Raw genomic sequence first — 15,087 nt, forward strand, 5'->3', positions numbered from 1 at the left:
ATAAACATTGACCAACCATACAATGGGACAACAGTACCTGTTTTCTGACTAAATATTGAAATTTTTCTCTTTAAGTACAGCCATTATTCAGTAATTAAAATGTCTGCTATTGTCTGCTATGTCTGCTTCCTATTTCATCCTGGCTGATGGGAAATGTCTTCAACAGCTCGTCTGTAACATTGACAGTGGGCTGCAATGAAGGCTGTGGCTGTGACTGGGAGCTGTATAATCCAGTTTGTGGTGCTGATCACATCATGTATTACTCCCCTTGCCATGCTGGCTGTACCTCCATCAACCAGACAGAGGACTACACGGGCAAAAAGGTAACAGCACGTTGGGTTTACGGGACGATATGGTATATGTCAAAGCATCAAATCTACTTAAAGAGGTGGTGTACATTCTGGAGCATTGATTCCCAACCACTTCTGGAAATGATCACATTTCACATAATTGGTCTGAAAATTATTATTTGATACTGGGAAAAATGGATCTCCAACTGTACCAGCAACAAATAGGGGCGAACGGAACAAATCAATTGCCGCAGCCATGTGAAAAACACTTATGTCCATTTTATGTCGTAATTTTACGTTTAAGGGGTGAAACTGAATGTAGACCCCCCCAAAAAATCCATCCATCCATCCATTTACTAGCGCTTATCCGAGGTCGGGTCGCGGGGGTATCAGCTTTAGGAGGGAAACCCAGACCTCCCTCTCCCCAGCCACTTCAACCAGCTCCGCCGGCGGGATCCCAAGGCGTTCCCAGGCCAGCCGAGAGACATAGTCTCTCCAGCGTGTCCTGGGTCGACCCCGGGGCCTCCCGCCGGTGGGACATGCCCGGAACACCTCCTCAGGGAGGCGTCCAGGAGGCATCCGAACCAGATTCCCGAGCCACCTCAGCTGGCTCCTCTCAACGCGGAGGAGCAGCGGCTCGACTCTGAGTCCCTCCCGGATGACCGAGCTTCTCACCCTATCTCTAAGGGAGAGCCCGGACACCCTGCGGAGGAAACTCATTTCGGCCGCTTGTATCCGGGATCTTGTTCTTTCGGTCACGAGCCACAGCTCGTGACGATAGGTGAGGGTTGGAACGAAGATCGATCTGTAAATCAAGAGCTTTGCCTTTTGGCTCAGCTCTTTCTTCACCACGACGGACCGATACAGAGTCCGCATAACTGCAGATGCTGCACCTATCCGCCTGTCGATCTCCCGCTCCATCCTACCCTCACTCGTGAACAAGACCCCAAGAAGAACTCCTCCACTTGGGGCAGGATCTCATCCCCGACCTGGAGAGGACACGCCACCATTTTCCGACTGAGGACCATGGTCTCGGATTTGGAGGTGCTGATCTTCATCCCAACCGCTTCACACTCGGCTGCGAACCGCTCCAGTGAGAGTTGGAGATCCCGGCTTAATTCACGACGTCCCGAGTCGAGGTCAGCAGCACCCCATCCCCACTGTACACAGTGTTAATGGTGCACTGCTTTCCTCTCCTGAGACGCCGGAGGGTGGACCAGAATTTCCTCGAAGCCGTCCGGAACTCGTTCTCCATGGCCTCACCGAACTCCTCCGATGTCCGAGTTTTTGCCTCAGCAACCGTCGAAGCCGCGAAGCAGCTGCCTCCGGAGTCCCACAGGCCAAAAAAGCCCCATAGGACTCCTTCTTCAGCTTGACGGCATCCCTTACCGCTGGTGTCCACCAGCGGGTTCGAGGATTGCCGCCACGACAGGCACCGACCACCTTACGGCCACAGCTCCGATCGGCCGCCTCAACAATGGAGGCGCGGAACATGGACCATTCAGACTCAATGTCCCCCGCCTCCCCCGAGACAAGGGAGAAGCTCTGCCGGATGTGGGTGTTGAAACTCCTTCTGACAGGAGATTCCGCTTGACGTTCCCAGCAGACCCTCACAATACGTTTGGGTCTGCCAGGTCGGACCGGCATCTTCCCCCACCAACGGAGCCAACACACCACCAGCTGGTGATCAGTTGACAGCTCCGCCCCTCTCTTCAGCCGAGTGTCCAAAACATGCGGCCGCAAATCCGATGAACGACTACAAAGTCGATCATCGAACTGCGGCCTAGGGTGTCCTGGTGCCAAGTGCACATATGGACACCCTTATGTTTGAACATGGTGTTCGTTATGGACAATCCGTGACGAGCACAGAAGTCCAATAACAGAAATACGCTCGGGTTCCGATCGGGGGTGCCGTTCCTCCCAATCACGCCCCTCCAGGTCTCACTGTCATTGCCCACGTGAGCGTTGAAGTCCCCCAGCAGGACGAGGGAGTCCCCAGGGGGAGCGCTCTCCAGCACACCCTCCAAGGACTCCAAAAAGGGTGGGTACTCTGAACTGTAGTTTGGTGCATATGCACAAACAACAGTCAGGACCCGTCCCCCCACCCGAAGGCGGAGGGAGGCTACCCTCTCGTCCACTGGGGTAAACCCCAACGTACAGGCGCCGAGCCGGGGGGCAATAAGTATGCCCACACCTGCTCTGCGCCTCTCACCATGGGCAACTCCAGAGTGGAAGAGAGTCCAACCCCTCTCGAGAGGACTGGTACCAGAGCCCAAGCCGTGGGTGGAGGAGAGTCCTGTCACGATGGGGGGGTGTTGGAGGCAGGACCCAAATGCAGGGGGCAACAAAAACAGGGCAAGGTAGGGATGCAAGTAAAAAAGGGGATTTAATTAACAAAAAATGTAAACAAGGTACTATGGAAAAATTAACAAGGTCAAAAACACACAAGGCATGGCATGGAAAACAGGAAAGCAACAGGAACAGGAACAACAACAACAGGCACAATGACTCCACAAGAACTGAATGGAAAACAGGTGACTAAATACACACAGACTAATTGACAATGACTAGACACAGCTGGGCAAGACACAAGTGGCAAGGGAGCTGATTGGTCAACACAGTGGGAAGGGAAGACACACTCAGGTGGACGTGATTACACATAACGGGACAAAGGAAGAGACAAGGAATACATGACAACCAAAAACACCAAAAGAAAACAAAATCCCACCCCCACCAAACCAAAACATGACAGAACCCCCCCCCTCAAGGGATGGCTCCCAGACGTCCCACCAACATAAAAAGTCCAAAAACAAGGGCGGGCGGAAGGGGGCACGGAGGTGGGAACACGGCCCACCCATCCGTCCCAGACAAAAGGCAGTTCAGGAGGGCGTCCATGACGCCAGACGAGAGTCCCGTCGGGGCCGTTCAGGAGGGCGTCCGCGAAGCCCGACGAGAGAGTCCCAGCGGGGCCAGTCAGGAGGGCGTCCTCGACGCCCGATGAGAGATGAAGGCGGCCGCAGGGCTTGCGCCGCCGGGACTTTAGGCGGCGCCTGGCGAGGTTCCTGGACTTTGGGCGGCGCCTGGCGAGGTTCCGGGACTTTGGGCGGCGCCTGGCGAGGTTCCGGGACTTTGGGCGGCGCCTGGCGAGGCTCCGGGACTTTGGGCGGCGCCTGGCGAGGTTCCGGGACTTTGGGCGGCGCCTGGCGAGGCTCCGGGACTTTGGGCGGCGCCTGGCGAGGCTCCGGGACTTTGGGCGGCGCCTGGCGAGGCTCCGGGACTTTGGGCGGCGCCTGGCGAGGCTCCGGGACTTTGGGCGGCGCCTGGCGAGGCTCAGGGTCTTTGGGCGGCGCCTGGCGAGGTTCAGGGACTTGAGGCGGCGCCTGGCGAGGTTCAGGGTCTTTGGGCGGCGCCTGGCGAGGTTCAGGGACTTGAGGCGGCGCCTGGTGATGTTCAGGGGCGAGAGGCGGCAGCAGACGAGGTTCAGGGGCGAGAGGCGGCAGCAGACGAGGTTCAGGGGCGAGAGGCGGCAGCAGACGAGGTTCAGGGGCGAGAGGCAGCAGCAGACGAGGTTCAGGGGCGAGAGGCGGCAGCAGACGAGGTTCAAGGGCGAGAGGCGGCAGCAGACGAGGTTCAGGGGTGAGAGGCGGCAGCAGACGAGGTTCAGGGGCGAGAGGCGGCAACAGACGAGGTTCAGGGGCGAGAGGCCTCAGATGACGGGGTTCAGGGACGAGAGGCCGCAGCAGATGAGGTTCAGGGGCTTGAGGCATGTCCAACCCGGCACTCCTGGCGCCACCGACCAAAGACAGGGCTTCTTTTAGCCCGGCAATGGCTCGGGCGCCGGCTTCGAGCGCCTCTTTTCACCAGGGCTCCATTTCGGCCCTTGTCCCCGCTGGGTCCAGTTCTGGTTGAGTCATTCTGTCACGATGGGGGGGTGTTGGAGGCAGGACCCAAATGCAGGGGGCAACAAAAACAGGGCAAGGTAGGGATGCAAGTAAAAAAGGGGATTTAATTAACAAAAAATGTAAACCAGGGACTATGGAAAAATTAACAAGGTCAAAAACACACAAGGCATGGCATGGAAAACAGGGACAGCAACAGGAACAGGAACAACAACAACAGGCACAATGACTCCACAAGAACTGAATGGAAGACAGGTGACTAAATACACACGGACTAATTGACAATGACTAGACACAGCTGGGCAAGACACAAGTGGCAAGGGAGCTGATTGGTCAAGACAGTGGGAAGGGAAGACACACTCAGGTGGACGTGATTACACATAACGGGACAAAGGAAGAGACAAGGAATACATGACAACCAAAAACACCAAAAGAAAACAAAATCCCACCCCCACCAAACCAAAACATGACAAGTCCAACTATATCTAGTCGGAACTTCTCCGCCTCGCACACCAGCTCGGGCTCCTTCCCTGCCAGAGAGGTGACTTTCCGTGTCCCAAGAGCCAGCTTCTGTAGCCGGGGGTCGGCTGCCACCCAGTCTACATTGCACCCGGCCCCTTTGGCCCCTCCCACCGGTGGTGAGCCCGTGGGAAGGGGGACCCATGTTGCCTCTTCGGGCTGTGCCCGGCCGGGCCCCATGGGTGCAAGCCCGGCCACCAGGCGCTCGCCAACGAGCCCCGCCTCCAGGCCTGGCTCCAGAGGGGGGCCCCGGTGACCCGCGTCCGGGCAAGGGAAACGTGCTTCCAAATTATTTATTCATCATAAGGGGTTTTTAAAAATTTAAAAATAAATAAATAAATAATTAAATTTTAAAAAAAGCATTTTTCACAGGACAGTGACAATATGCTCTTCCAAAATGGCTGATTAATGGCAAAAAAAAAAAAAAAAAAAAGTCCACATCTAATTTTGGGGAATTTTTATTGCCTCAATAATGGGTTCATGGAAAACACTGCTCTGGAGTGCTTGATTTAAAAAAAAAAAAAAGAAATCACACATCATTAAAACTGACCCTGAACAAGTTAAGCAGTACAAAAAATGGATGATAGTGTGGGGACAAAAAGAAGAAAAAACTATAAGACTGATAAAAACATGTCCGGTGTGTGACATCCTGTGGCGTGCGCTTAGGCGTACTCTGGATGCAGCTGTGTGGTGGAGGCAAATTCCTCCTCGGACCAGAATGGATTCGCTATGGCAGGAAAGTGTGGCAGCAGCTGCCACCACATGTCAGCCTTCCTCTCGTTCTTCTTCATCACCATCTTCTTCACCTTCCTCTGCAGCATCCCGGCGCTCACTGCCACACTCAGGTGAGGTGGTCAGATTGAGTATTTTGTGTTTTGCCTTGACAAGAGTAATGTAATGGTAATGTACAAGGGTGTAGACTTGCACTGCATCATTGTGTGTGTGTGTAATGTTTATTATAACTAGTATTGCACTGTTTTAGGTGTGTGCCGGATAGTCAAAGATCATTTGGACTTGGAATCCAGTGGATTGTGGTGCGCACATTTGGTAAGTTGCATGTATACTTTCAGCTTTTCTTAAGTGAAAATGGCACTATAATCCAGTGATTGCACTTTCTGAATGTTATCATGTCAAAGCGCAACATTCAACAAAAATGTCAGTGTGCGCAACACAAGAGGTGTACATCTAATTTAACCATAGCAATTATGGGCTGCTATTCTCCTTGATGCAAACCAGTGTACCAGCTCAAGGATTTGGAAGCGGCCATTTTAAAGGTTTAATGGCCATACACCGTGGTGTTGCTTGAAACTCTTGTAGCTACTTGATTTTGACTGTCACCATTGAAATGTATGATCAGTCAATTGCTGTTTGCTTACAGGTGGCATTCCTGGTCCCATCGCATTTGGCTCCTTGATTGACATTTCCTGCTTATTATGGCAAGATCAATGCGGAGAGCAGGGATCTTGCTACCTCTATCAGAACTCAGCCATGAGCCAATACATGCTCCTTGCTGGAGTCATTTATAAGGTAAATGCTTACAAATCAGCTCTCTTAATTTTATTTGACTCTGCCTGTCATTTAAATGTGAAATTACAAGAACTACAACACTCAAGGATGTTTAAATTTTAGCTAGCCATGTTGGTCATTTGCTGTCAACTATAGTCGTATTTCATGTCCATTGGAGCCAATCAGATCAACAATGGCAAAAGTGAAATAAACAGTGACAAAACTGAAACTGCCTCTTGTTGAAGTCTATCAGGTTACTGTCTGATGACTGATGAGTGTCAGTTTTCTCTTCCACCGTCACTGTTAGAAATAACACGGATGTCAAAAATCAAGGCAACACCACCTTGCCACGTTACTACAAAAACAGCATACAGTTTGTTACTTTTTTACTACCATATTTACCGCACTATAAGGCGCACCACATTATAAGGCGCACCTTCAATGAATGACATATTTTAAAATTTTTCCATATATAAGGCGCTACCGTAGAGGCTGTGGTTACGTTATGCATCCATTAGATGGTGCTGCGCTAAAGGGAATGTCAACAAAACAGTCAGATAGGTCAGTCAAACTTTATTAATAGATTACAAACCAGATTTCTGACAACTCCATTCACTCCCAAAATGAATAAACAGCTGTTTTATTATTTTCTCTGAGGTAAAGTATTAGTATTGGCTAGCGATCCAAGATGGTGGGATCTTCTGCGCATGCGCATCACCGATCTTGCAGGGTCACCGATAGCGTCTTGACAGCGAGACCTGCTGCGGCTCAATATTGATCCATATATAAGGCACACTGGATTATAAGGCGCATGGTCAGCTTTTGAAAAAATTGTAGGATTTTAGGTGTGCCTTATAGTGCGGAAAATATGGTAATTTACTTTACAGATTTTGTTACTTATCAAATACAAAATCAGTTTTAGAAAGACGGCACCATCTGATTGGGCAGTGATGCACTTATGATGATCATTTTCATTATCATTTTCCTCTTCCTCTTTGCCTTTCCATTGTCCGAAAAAAGGAGGAGAAATGGGGGGGTTGTTATCCAGAAAAAAAAACACAATATTAAAAAAAAGTTAATTGAAAAAAGAAAAATAAACCTGAGAAAGTGAATACAATAAATCCATGGCTGACGAACTGCGCGTATGCAGGGGTCAACTATAGTTTTAAATTGTAATACCACTATTCACCACTAGATGGCAGACATGGCTTAATTGCATATACACCAGGTTTTATACTGCCCTCCACTACATTGGAAGTAGTCTTTATTTATTTATTTATTTATTTATTTATTTATTTATTTATTTATTTATTTATTTATGCAGATTTGGAATAATATGCAGGACCTCAATAATATTGACATTCTGAATGAGTTAATTTTGTGTGAGCTCTTGCTTTTAAAGGCGCATGGTCTTCCGTTTTCACTCAGGAAAATGCACTATATAAATACAGGTTATATACACATGAACTCCTTCTCAATCTACACCTCTGGGCTTCTGTTAATGTGTGGTGGTGATTTTTTTCCTAAACCCCCACCCCTCCAGCCTGTATTTTGCCATTTTGTGTTTGTTTTTGCTAACAGTGGGACATTTTTTTTTTATATCCTGTATTTATATAGTGCATTTTCCTGAGTGAAAACGGAAGACCATGCCTTTAATGTTGGTTTGTTGTTCAACAGTTTTTTGCCGTCCTCCCTCCAGCATCTATGTTGCCATCCTTGCTATATATACTAAACTAGACTGCTTGATGGAAAAGTTGCTGACGGTATTTGACTTCAATATTTGTTGCTTTCAGGTTTTGGGGACAATCTTCTTCTTGCTGGCCAGCATCTTGTACAAGCCTCCTCCAGAGTCACCTCAAAGCAGCCGCGAAAGCAGTGACCACGAAACCTGCGACAAGAGCGACTTTCCCGTGAAAGACCTTCCTGCAGACGGTGTCATCGCCAACCCGCACGCCAGTTTTTGACAACACTTTCATCTGTCGAGTGGACGGTGCTTGTTTGATACCTTCAGCTATAGGCAGGTTATTGTTCCCACCACTTGAGCAGTTCCACATTTGTACATCACTTTGTGACATAGCTGCGAAAGGGAAACAAAGTCTAATCACTTACCATAATGTCGGGACCACAAAGCGCACCTGATTAAAAGCCACAACAGCTAAATTTAGCCATAAAAACAAATGTATACATATACTGGCTGCTTCGCTTTGTTAGCAACAGGTTTCCATGTTGTAACATGGTTGCTTGCAAGGAATTATGCACAAGTACAAGTTCCTGAGTTACAAATTCCATTACTGCCACCAATGTAGCATGCCACATGTAGAAGGGGGCATAAATAGTCTTGTATACGAGTTCCATCGACATTCTCGATCATCCAATCACACATATTTGACATTGTTGCCTAAACGAAGTCCAAAAATCATTTTGATTTAATCAGAAAGGACTATTTATATTTGGTGTACGTTATTTATTGAAATGTATAGTCACAAATTAATAATGTCGGTGTAATCGCATCAAAATAGCTGGACACAGATGATGACACATTGAACTTTTGCTAAATATACAAGTAAACAAAGCACTAAACATCTCATTAATGGCTTGTAAAAGAAGAGGGAAACTGCAAAAGGGAGTGTTAAGAAACTCTTGTCAAAGATATGAAGGATCTGCGCTGTGCCTTCTCTCGTTGTGTTACTATGGTAGGTATGCAACAATTTGTTGTTTTGCGCTTGAGAAATTGATTTCCCACTTGATGTCATTTTTTTCAACACAAATAGACTTTTCTAAATTCTGTATTGCATTCTAATTATTTTTATCCCCACAATGGCAAAAAAAAAAAAAAAAGTGCACATTTTGGCTGTAATGGTTTAATTGCACTTCCATATATTTCAATGGTAAACTTTACCTTGATTTATGATTTATATTTGATTTACAAAACGAGTCGCGGAACTGATTTTGAAACTCAAGGTTCCACTCAATCTTCAAATTGAAAGTAGCAAAGATCAGAAGTCTGATTACCAGCCCCATGTATCAGATAGGCCTTAAAATCATTTACGTATGATAGTAATGTACAATATTATAGCAAGAATCCTAAACACCCCCCTCTTCAATGTTCTAAACAATCTGAGCAGACAGATTTAAAGTAGCTGAGATTAAAACTCATTCTAAAAGGTACATGAGAAAGAATCATAATGAGTTTGAAAGATGATGGCTGAAGTAACTCGGGTCAAACAGACTTCTGGTGAGTGTGCATGACGTACGTTACGCAGAATTTGCAGTGAGTGAAGGAAAAGCAGATCTTTGCTCTTTTTATTTATGCCTCAGTGCCAGAGGATACTGTAGCCACACTTCCCTTAATTGCTCGCCCCAAATAAAAGCCATGACTCGACATTGAATCTCTGTATCTTCCAAATCATTTTTTGTTGTTGTCACTTTTAGTCATACTATACAAAAGCATTTCACATGTTGGTCACTACAGCAGCTCAAACATGCAATCAAAACAGAAAAGCACATTTGTATTTCTATCTATTTGTGCACGTGGATGTGAGAGTAACAGCCACTTGCTGGATTTTGTTGAAATCATAAACCAATGTTTTCCACATACTGTATCTGTCAGACCTTCCTGGGTGGAGTTTGCATGTTCTCCCCGTGCCCGCGTGGGTCTTCTCCGGGTACTCCGGTCTCCTCCCACATTCCAAAGACATGCATGGCAGGTTAATTGGGCGCTCCGAATTGTCCCTAGGTGTGCGTGTGCGTGTGAGTGTGGATGGTTGTTCGTCTCTGTGTGCCCTGCGATTGGTTGGCAACCAGTCCAGGGTGTCCCCCGCCTACTGCCCAGAGCCAGCTGAGATAGGCGCCAGCAGCCCCCGCGACCCTTGTGAGGAATAAGCGGTCAAGAAAATGGATGGATGGATGGATGGATGGATGTATCTGTCAGTTTATTTGTTTTATTTGCCCTGCTCAGCAGACTGAAGAGGTCCATTAGGTTCTCCATGACGCCCTACAAACTACAGTAGCTGCACCTTAATTATATATTTTTTTTTTTTCTTTGAAAATTATAATGGAGCTTTGTGCAGTTTCTTAACTGCAATACAAATGTGACTGCACATTTGCCAAAGTGGCTTGATCCTGCTGTAAGATATATGCAAATAGATGATGTACCATATTACATTACTTTGTTCCATATTCATGGTTATATGTCAAATGAATACCGCTTTCGTTGTTGACAAAAGATATTGTTATTCTGGATGAAATTGCTATTATTGTATGTTACCAGTGTTGTACTTAAAGCTAGCTGTGCTTTTCAGACTTTTTTTTTTTTTTTTACTAAATGTTTTTTTTAAGGAAGCTGAACTTGAATATATTTATATGCGCTGTTTCAGAGATGTTGTGTTTTATAATTAAAGCTTCACATAAGTTGTCTATTTTGTGGGTGTTCTCATTCTAAATGGATGAAATTAAGGTTTAACTTAGATTCATACATTTTTCATGCAGGTCTGGGTAAATGTCATCTTTCGCAGTCATCAAAATAAGTCCCCCCAGCAATATATTTTGTACTGTCACTGGACAAAACTTCCACCATAATCTGACTTGAAAGAGACTAAAAATACGGTACACAATCAAACCTTATGTAACTGCCTGACAATGCACTTAACAAGGGGCCCTTAAGCCTATTGAGTGCTCATAGATGTTGGGTTGTTTGATAAATCCTATTTGGGTTTACTTTTATGCAGTGGCTAGCCATGCATGTGGTGGGCACTTACCCGACTTAATTATTGTGTTAGGTATATGCCGGCGCTAGCTCTGCAAATGAACTTATAGCAGATAAAGTGAGTTTGATTTACTACACCTCTAAATACCACTATCACTACTGTATACAAAAGTGCTATATACATCATCTGGAGTAGTTCAGAGTCAAAATTGAAATACAATTATCTTACCAGAGATGGTTATTTAATGTATTAATGTGTGTTTATTAGTGTAGATGTGCTTTGCTTGTCCAACCAGTCAGACAAGAAAAATACTGATGTCATTGTGGACCAGCAAGGTCAAACTTTAAATCAGGGGTCATATTTGGGCCAGACCAGAATGTTGTGGCGGCGTGGCCGAAGCTATCAGCAAAAACTTAGCAAAAAAGACAGGTGAAAATATTTAGTTTATTTCTCTCTCTCTCTCTCTCTCTCTCTCTCTCTCTCTCTCTCTCTCTCTCTCTCTTTCTCTCTCTCTCTCTCTCTCTCTCTCTCTCTCTCTCTCTCTCTCTCTCTCTCTCTCTCTCTCTCTCTCCCCCTCTCTCATTTTTGTACATTCTGAAAATATTCCAATTTATTATCTTTCAGAGTAAGCTGACATTTCCTAACAAATACGAGCACTTTTTTTTTTTTTTTTGCATCAAATAACAGCCAAATTTCAGTCATTTAAGTGGTGTCAGTGCGCCCTCCAGTGGTGGAAAAAAAACAGCAAGAGTTAATTTTAAAATTTTAGAACAAACGAGACATTTTTTTTCGTGCACTTCAGCACCGCCACCTGGTGGTCGGGAGAGACGAAATAAAAACTGCAGTTTTTCTTCTGTCCTCATGGGCCAGATTACTACAATGAGCGAGGTCCTGTGAGGTTAATTTTAAATTTGACTAGTTTGTATAAACAGCCATTTTGTAACGCTAATAAACACAGATTATTCTGCCTTGGGCAGATTAGCTTGACATGGCAGTGTGTAGAGGCTAAAATGAAATTGATCGGACAACAAATCCACATACACGTACTGGGTGAGCTTCAATCTAAACTAAAGAAGAGTCAGCCACTTTTGGAGATGTACAAAAGTTTTATTATTGAAGAGCAAGGTACAATGACATGAAGGTGTTGAAAGTCAGTTCTTTGGCTAGTAGCAAACATGCCAGTGAGTTAGATTTTTTTATTTTATTTTTTTCAAAATATGAATTGTGACTCCTGTGAGATAAACCTATGAAATGTTATTGAATGTGTGTATGTTGTTGTGTTCACGTTTCTGTGTTAAGTTGCGAATGAGGTTTGAACAAGCTTTGTCCCCCTACATCCCATGCTTTTATGCTACCATGGATGATGCATTTTTAATTTGGAACAATTGTCCACTTGGAATTTTACTTTCAGATGTCAATAATTTCGGAAGCTATTGAAACAATACTGAAAGGTCATATTGATTTTTATTTTATTTTTATTTTTTTAAAGAACGGAGGCTCTTGATTGCCTTGGCTGCAATTTATTGCATTTCTTCATATAACAAAAATACCAGCAGCATACCTAATTAATGCATGGAAGGCAAAATGGGGTCTGGAAAACGTATGCTTTTTTTTTTCCCCTTCTATTTTTTTTTAACTCAATCCAACAAGAAGAAAGGGCACGTGAAGAAAATTAAATTAGTACATGCAGCACAATTTAATATATTCTGCTGCTCTCTTATCTCAAATGTCTGCAGGAGCATCTGAAATCAACCATTTACATGCCATGCAGAGGCTTCACAAATGGGCAAATACCTGTGGGGTTTCCTAAGTAATATTTTGGGAAATGCAGGCTGAATAATGACACTGAAAATTCCACTGACTTTTAATCTGCATTTTGTCTATTTTAGCAAATGTCTCTCAATAGCTAACCTTGTCAAACCACTACTCTATTAACACAATGACTCATATACTAATAACATTTATCATCAATTCAGGTTTGCTTTTTAAAAAGTAAGATTGAACAAAACTTAACAAAACTTTTTTTTTTCTTTTTTTTTTATGGATTAGGAAGCCAGATAGCCCAAGAAAAAGAGGAGAACATGCAGAGTTCACACAAGAAGATCAATGCAGAGATTTCAATCCAGAACCTCAAACCATCCGGCAGACACACTTACCACTACTGTACTTCCCGTGCTGTCAGTATTTCTATATTTAAGTTAGTGTACATCAATCTAAGTACTGTATGACGATGCAGTACTTGTTATAATTGAAATAAAGGTGAACTAGACGTCTTTGTGACAAGTGGTTATCATATCTGCTTCACAGTTCTGAGGTAGAGGCTTCAAATCTGGTTTTCTACATGCCTGCGTAGGTTTTCTCCAGGTGTGGCAACTTTCTCCCACATTCCAAAAGCACATTTTGTAGGTGAATTGAACACTTTAAATTCTCCATAGGTACGAACGTGAGTGTAAATGGTTGCTTGTCTGTCAGTGCCCCACTATTGTGACCAGTCCAAAGTGGAACCTGCCTCAAGGCCAAAATTAGCTGAGGACTCAGGAAGGAGATCGATCACAAATGATTGCCGTGGTTGCCTCAATCAGATAGCAATAGAAAAAAAAGGATGAATGGATAGTTCCATTTAGTTATTAGTTTTCTTCTACCATCAAAAGTTGTCATTTGTCCAGCCGTATGTGAAATGTGTAATCCTCTATTTCCTCCTTTATCTTTTTTTTTTTTTTTTAAATCTGGAATTTGTCCTTAAATATATTGTGTTCTTCCTTGCTACTGCTACAATGTTTATATATATATGAGGTGTTTGGTGTGGAAGTTGAATAAAAGAAAAAAAAAATGTCGAGGCTACATATATAGCTTGGAATGAGGCTGTAACACCAAATTGTGGACAAAGTAGTGATTTTCCTGTACAATTTCGCAAGAATTCAGTTTTATGTGATTTGTACATCTGCTGTTTTTACAAATTAAAAAAGGGGACCAAAACAATACCACTCCTGCTTTTATGCTCGAGTGGTGAAGATTTTCCTCCTTTCTTTAAGTTCTGAACCCTATACCTTGAAGCTTGAACTCATACAAATAAATATTGCAAATGAATGCAATCATTTTTTTTTTTTTTTGTTGCATTTATGCAATGTATGAAAGCACTGCTCGTGGTGTTATATCCCAGACAAAAAGTCATATTGTGTCCACGTTCAGTAGTAAATGGTCCATTACTCAAAATCATAGCAACATTGGCTTCTGGGTCACGTGACCATTTTGGCGTCTTTGCCAAACAGGAGGACGGTTGGGCCGAACTACTTGAGTCCGGGCCATCCTCTCTCCCCACAAGAGGCCTCGCCAGTGAAAGACAGCGGCGAGGGAGCGTAGAGGTCCGAGTCTGTGTCGGATTCGCCCTCCGCGAGGAAAGGCCTCACCTTGGCACAGAGCGGAGGCGGGGCTCCGGCTGCGGAGCCTCCTCCGCCATTGCCTGGAAAGAAAGATGCGCCGAAAAAGTCCTCCTTGGCCTGAGAGATGCTGAAACCACTGAAGGAGCGCTCCAGCTCCTCGTGGTCCACAGACGGTATGGAGAGGGACGTATCGCTCCCGGCGTTGGCGGCATCCGCAGGACGCCGACGCTGCCTCCGGTGACGTCTCCTGCTCAGTGAGCCGCTCTCTTGGCTGGAACGGTCGTGGAGCGGAGCGGGCGGAGGGGGGAGGCGGAACAGTTGGGGGGAATCGTCGCCGCCGCCGATGACGGGGGACGGCGTGTTGGCCACGCTGCTGTTCCAGGCCGGCTGGCTGACGGGGTGCTGCAGCTGATGCTGCCACGAGGTAGAAGGGCGGCTGTGGGACGCAGAAGGGGAACCCACTGACCCCGACACGTGCGCATCCGATAAAGGCTCTTTCTCCTCTAAAGACCCATCAGTGCACACGATGTCCTTCAACTCCCGTTCCTCCTCGGCCATCCCCTGCTTGTCCTTGCTCTCGACTGGGCTGTGGTAAGGCGGCGCTGGATATAGTTCTTTGGAGTTAAAAAAGGCCTCGGTCTCAGAGCGGGGGATGCCCATGCGCTGAATATACGCGTGGACCAGAAAATCCAGCTTTCGGTCCATGCACACCACCTGCAGGCACAAGGAAAGCAAATAAAACCTGGACCGATCTCAGGGAAAAATCAATCAATAAATAAATAAATAA

At 45.5% G+C, this 15,087-nt stretch overlaps 2 protein-coding genes across 12 annotated transcripts in view; one reads left to right on the plus strand and one right to left on the minus strand.

Moving 5' to 3' along the window:
- Nucleotides 1–10,632, plus strand: part of slco4a1 (solute carrier organic anion transporter family, member 4A1) — a 35,475-nt gene extending 24,843 nt beyond the window's left edge. For both annotated transcript variants that reach the window (XM_077515025.1, XM_077515026.1), the window contains exons 8-12: nucleotides 167–323; nucleotides 5,375–5,553; nucleotides 5,691–5,755; nucleotides 6,087–6,235; nucleotides 8,008–10,632. In XM_077515025.1, coding sequence (XP_077371151.1) covers nucleotides 167–323; nucleotides 5,375–5,553; nucleotides 5,691–5,755; nucleotides 6,087–6,235; nucleotides 8,008–8,178 — 721 coding nt within the window. In that variant the 3' untranslated portion in view covers nucleotides 8,179–10,632. The remainder of the gene's footprint in view (nucleotides 1–166; nucleotides 324–5,374; nucleotides 5,554–5,690; nucleotides 5,756–6,086; nucleotides 6,236–8,007) is intronic.
- Nucleotides 10,633–12,006: 1,374 nt separating this feature from the next.
- Nucleotides 12,007–15,087, minus strand: part of kcnq2a (potassium voltage-gated channel, KQT-like subfamily, member 2a) — a 41,569-nt gene continuing 38,488 nt past the window's right edge. For all 10 annotated transcript variants that reach the window (XM_077515033.1, XM_077515035.1, XM_077515031.1 and 7 more), the window contains one exon: nucleotides 12,007–15,014. In XM_077515033.1, the coding sequence (XP_077371159.1) occupies nucleotides 14,208–15,014 (807 nt within the window). In that variant the 3' untranslated portion in view covers nucleotides 12,007–14,207. The remainder of the gene's footprint in view (nucleotides 15,015–15,087) is intronic.

Source organism: Festucalex cinctus, chromosome 2 (genome assembly GCF_051991245.1).
Source record: "Festucalex cinctus isolate MCC-2025b chromosome 2, RoL_Fcin_1.0, whole genome shotgun sequence".
Classification (NCBI taxonomy): Eukaryota; Metazoa; Chordata; class Actinopteri; order Syngnathiformes; family Syngnathidae; genus Festucalex; species Festucalex cinctus.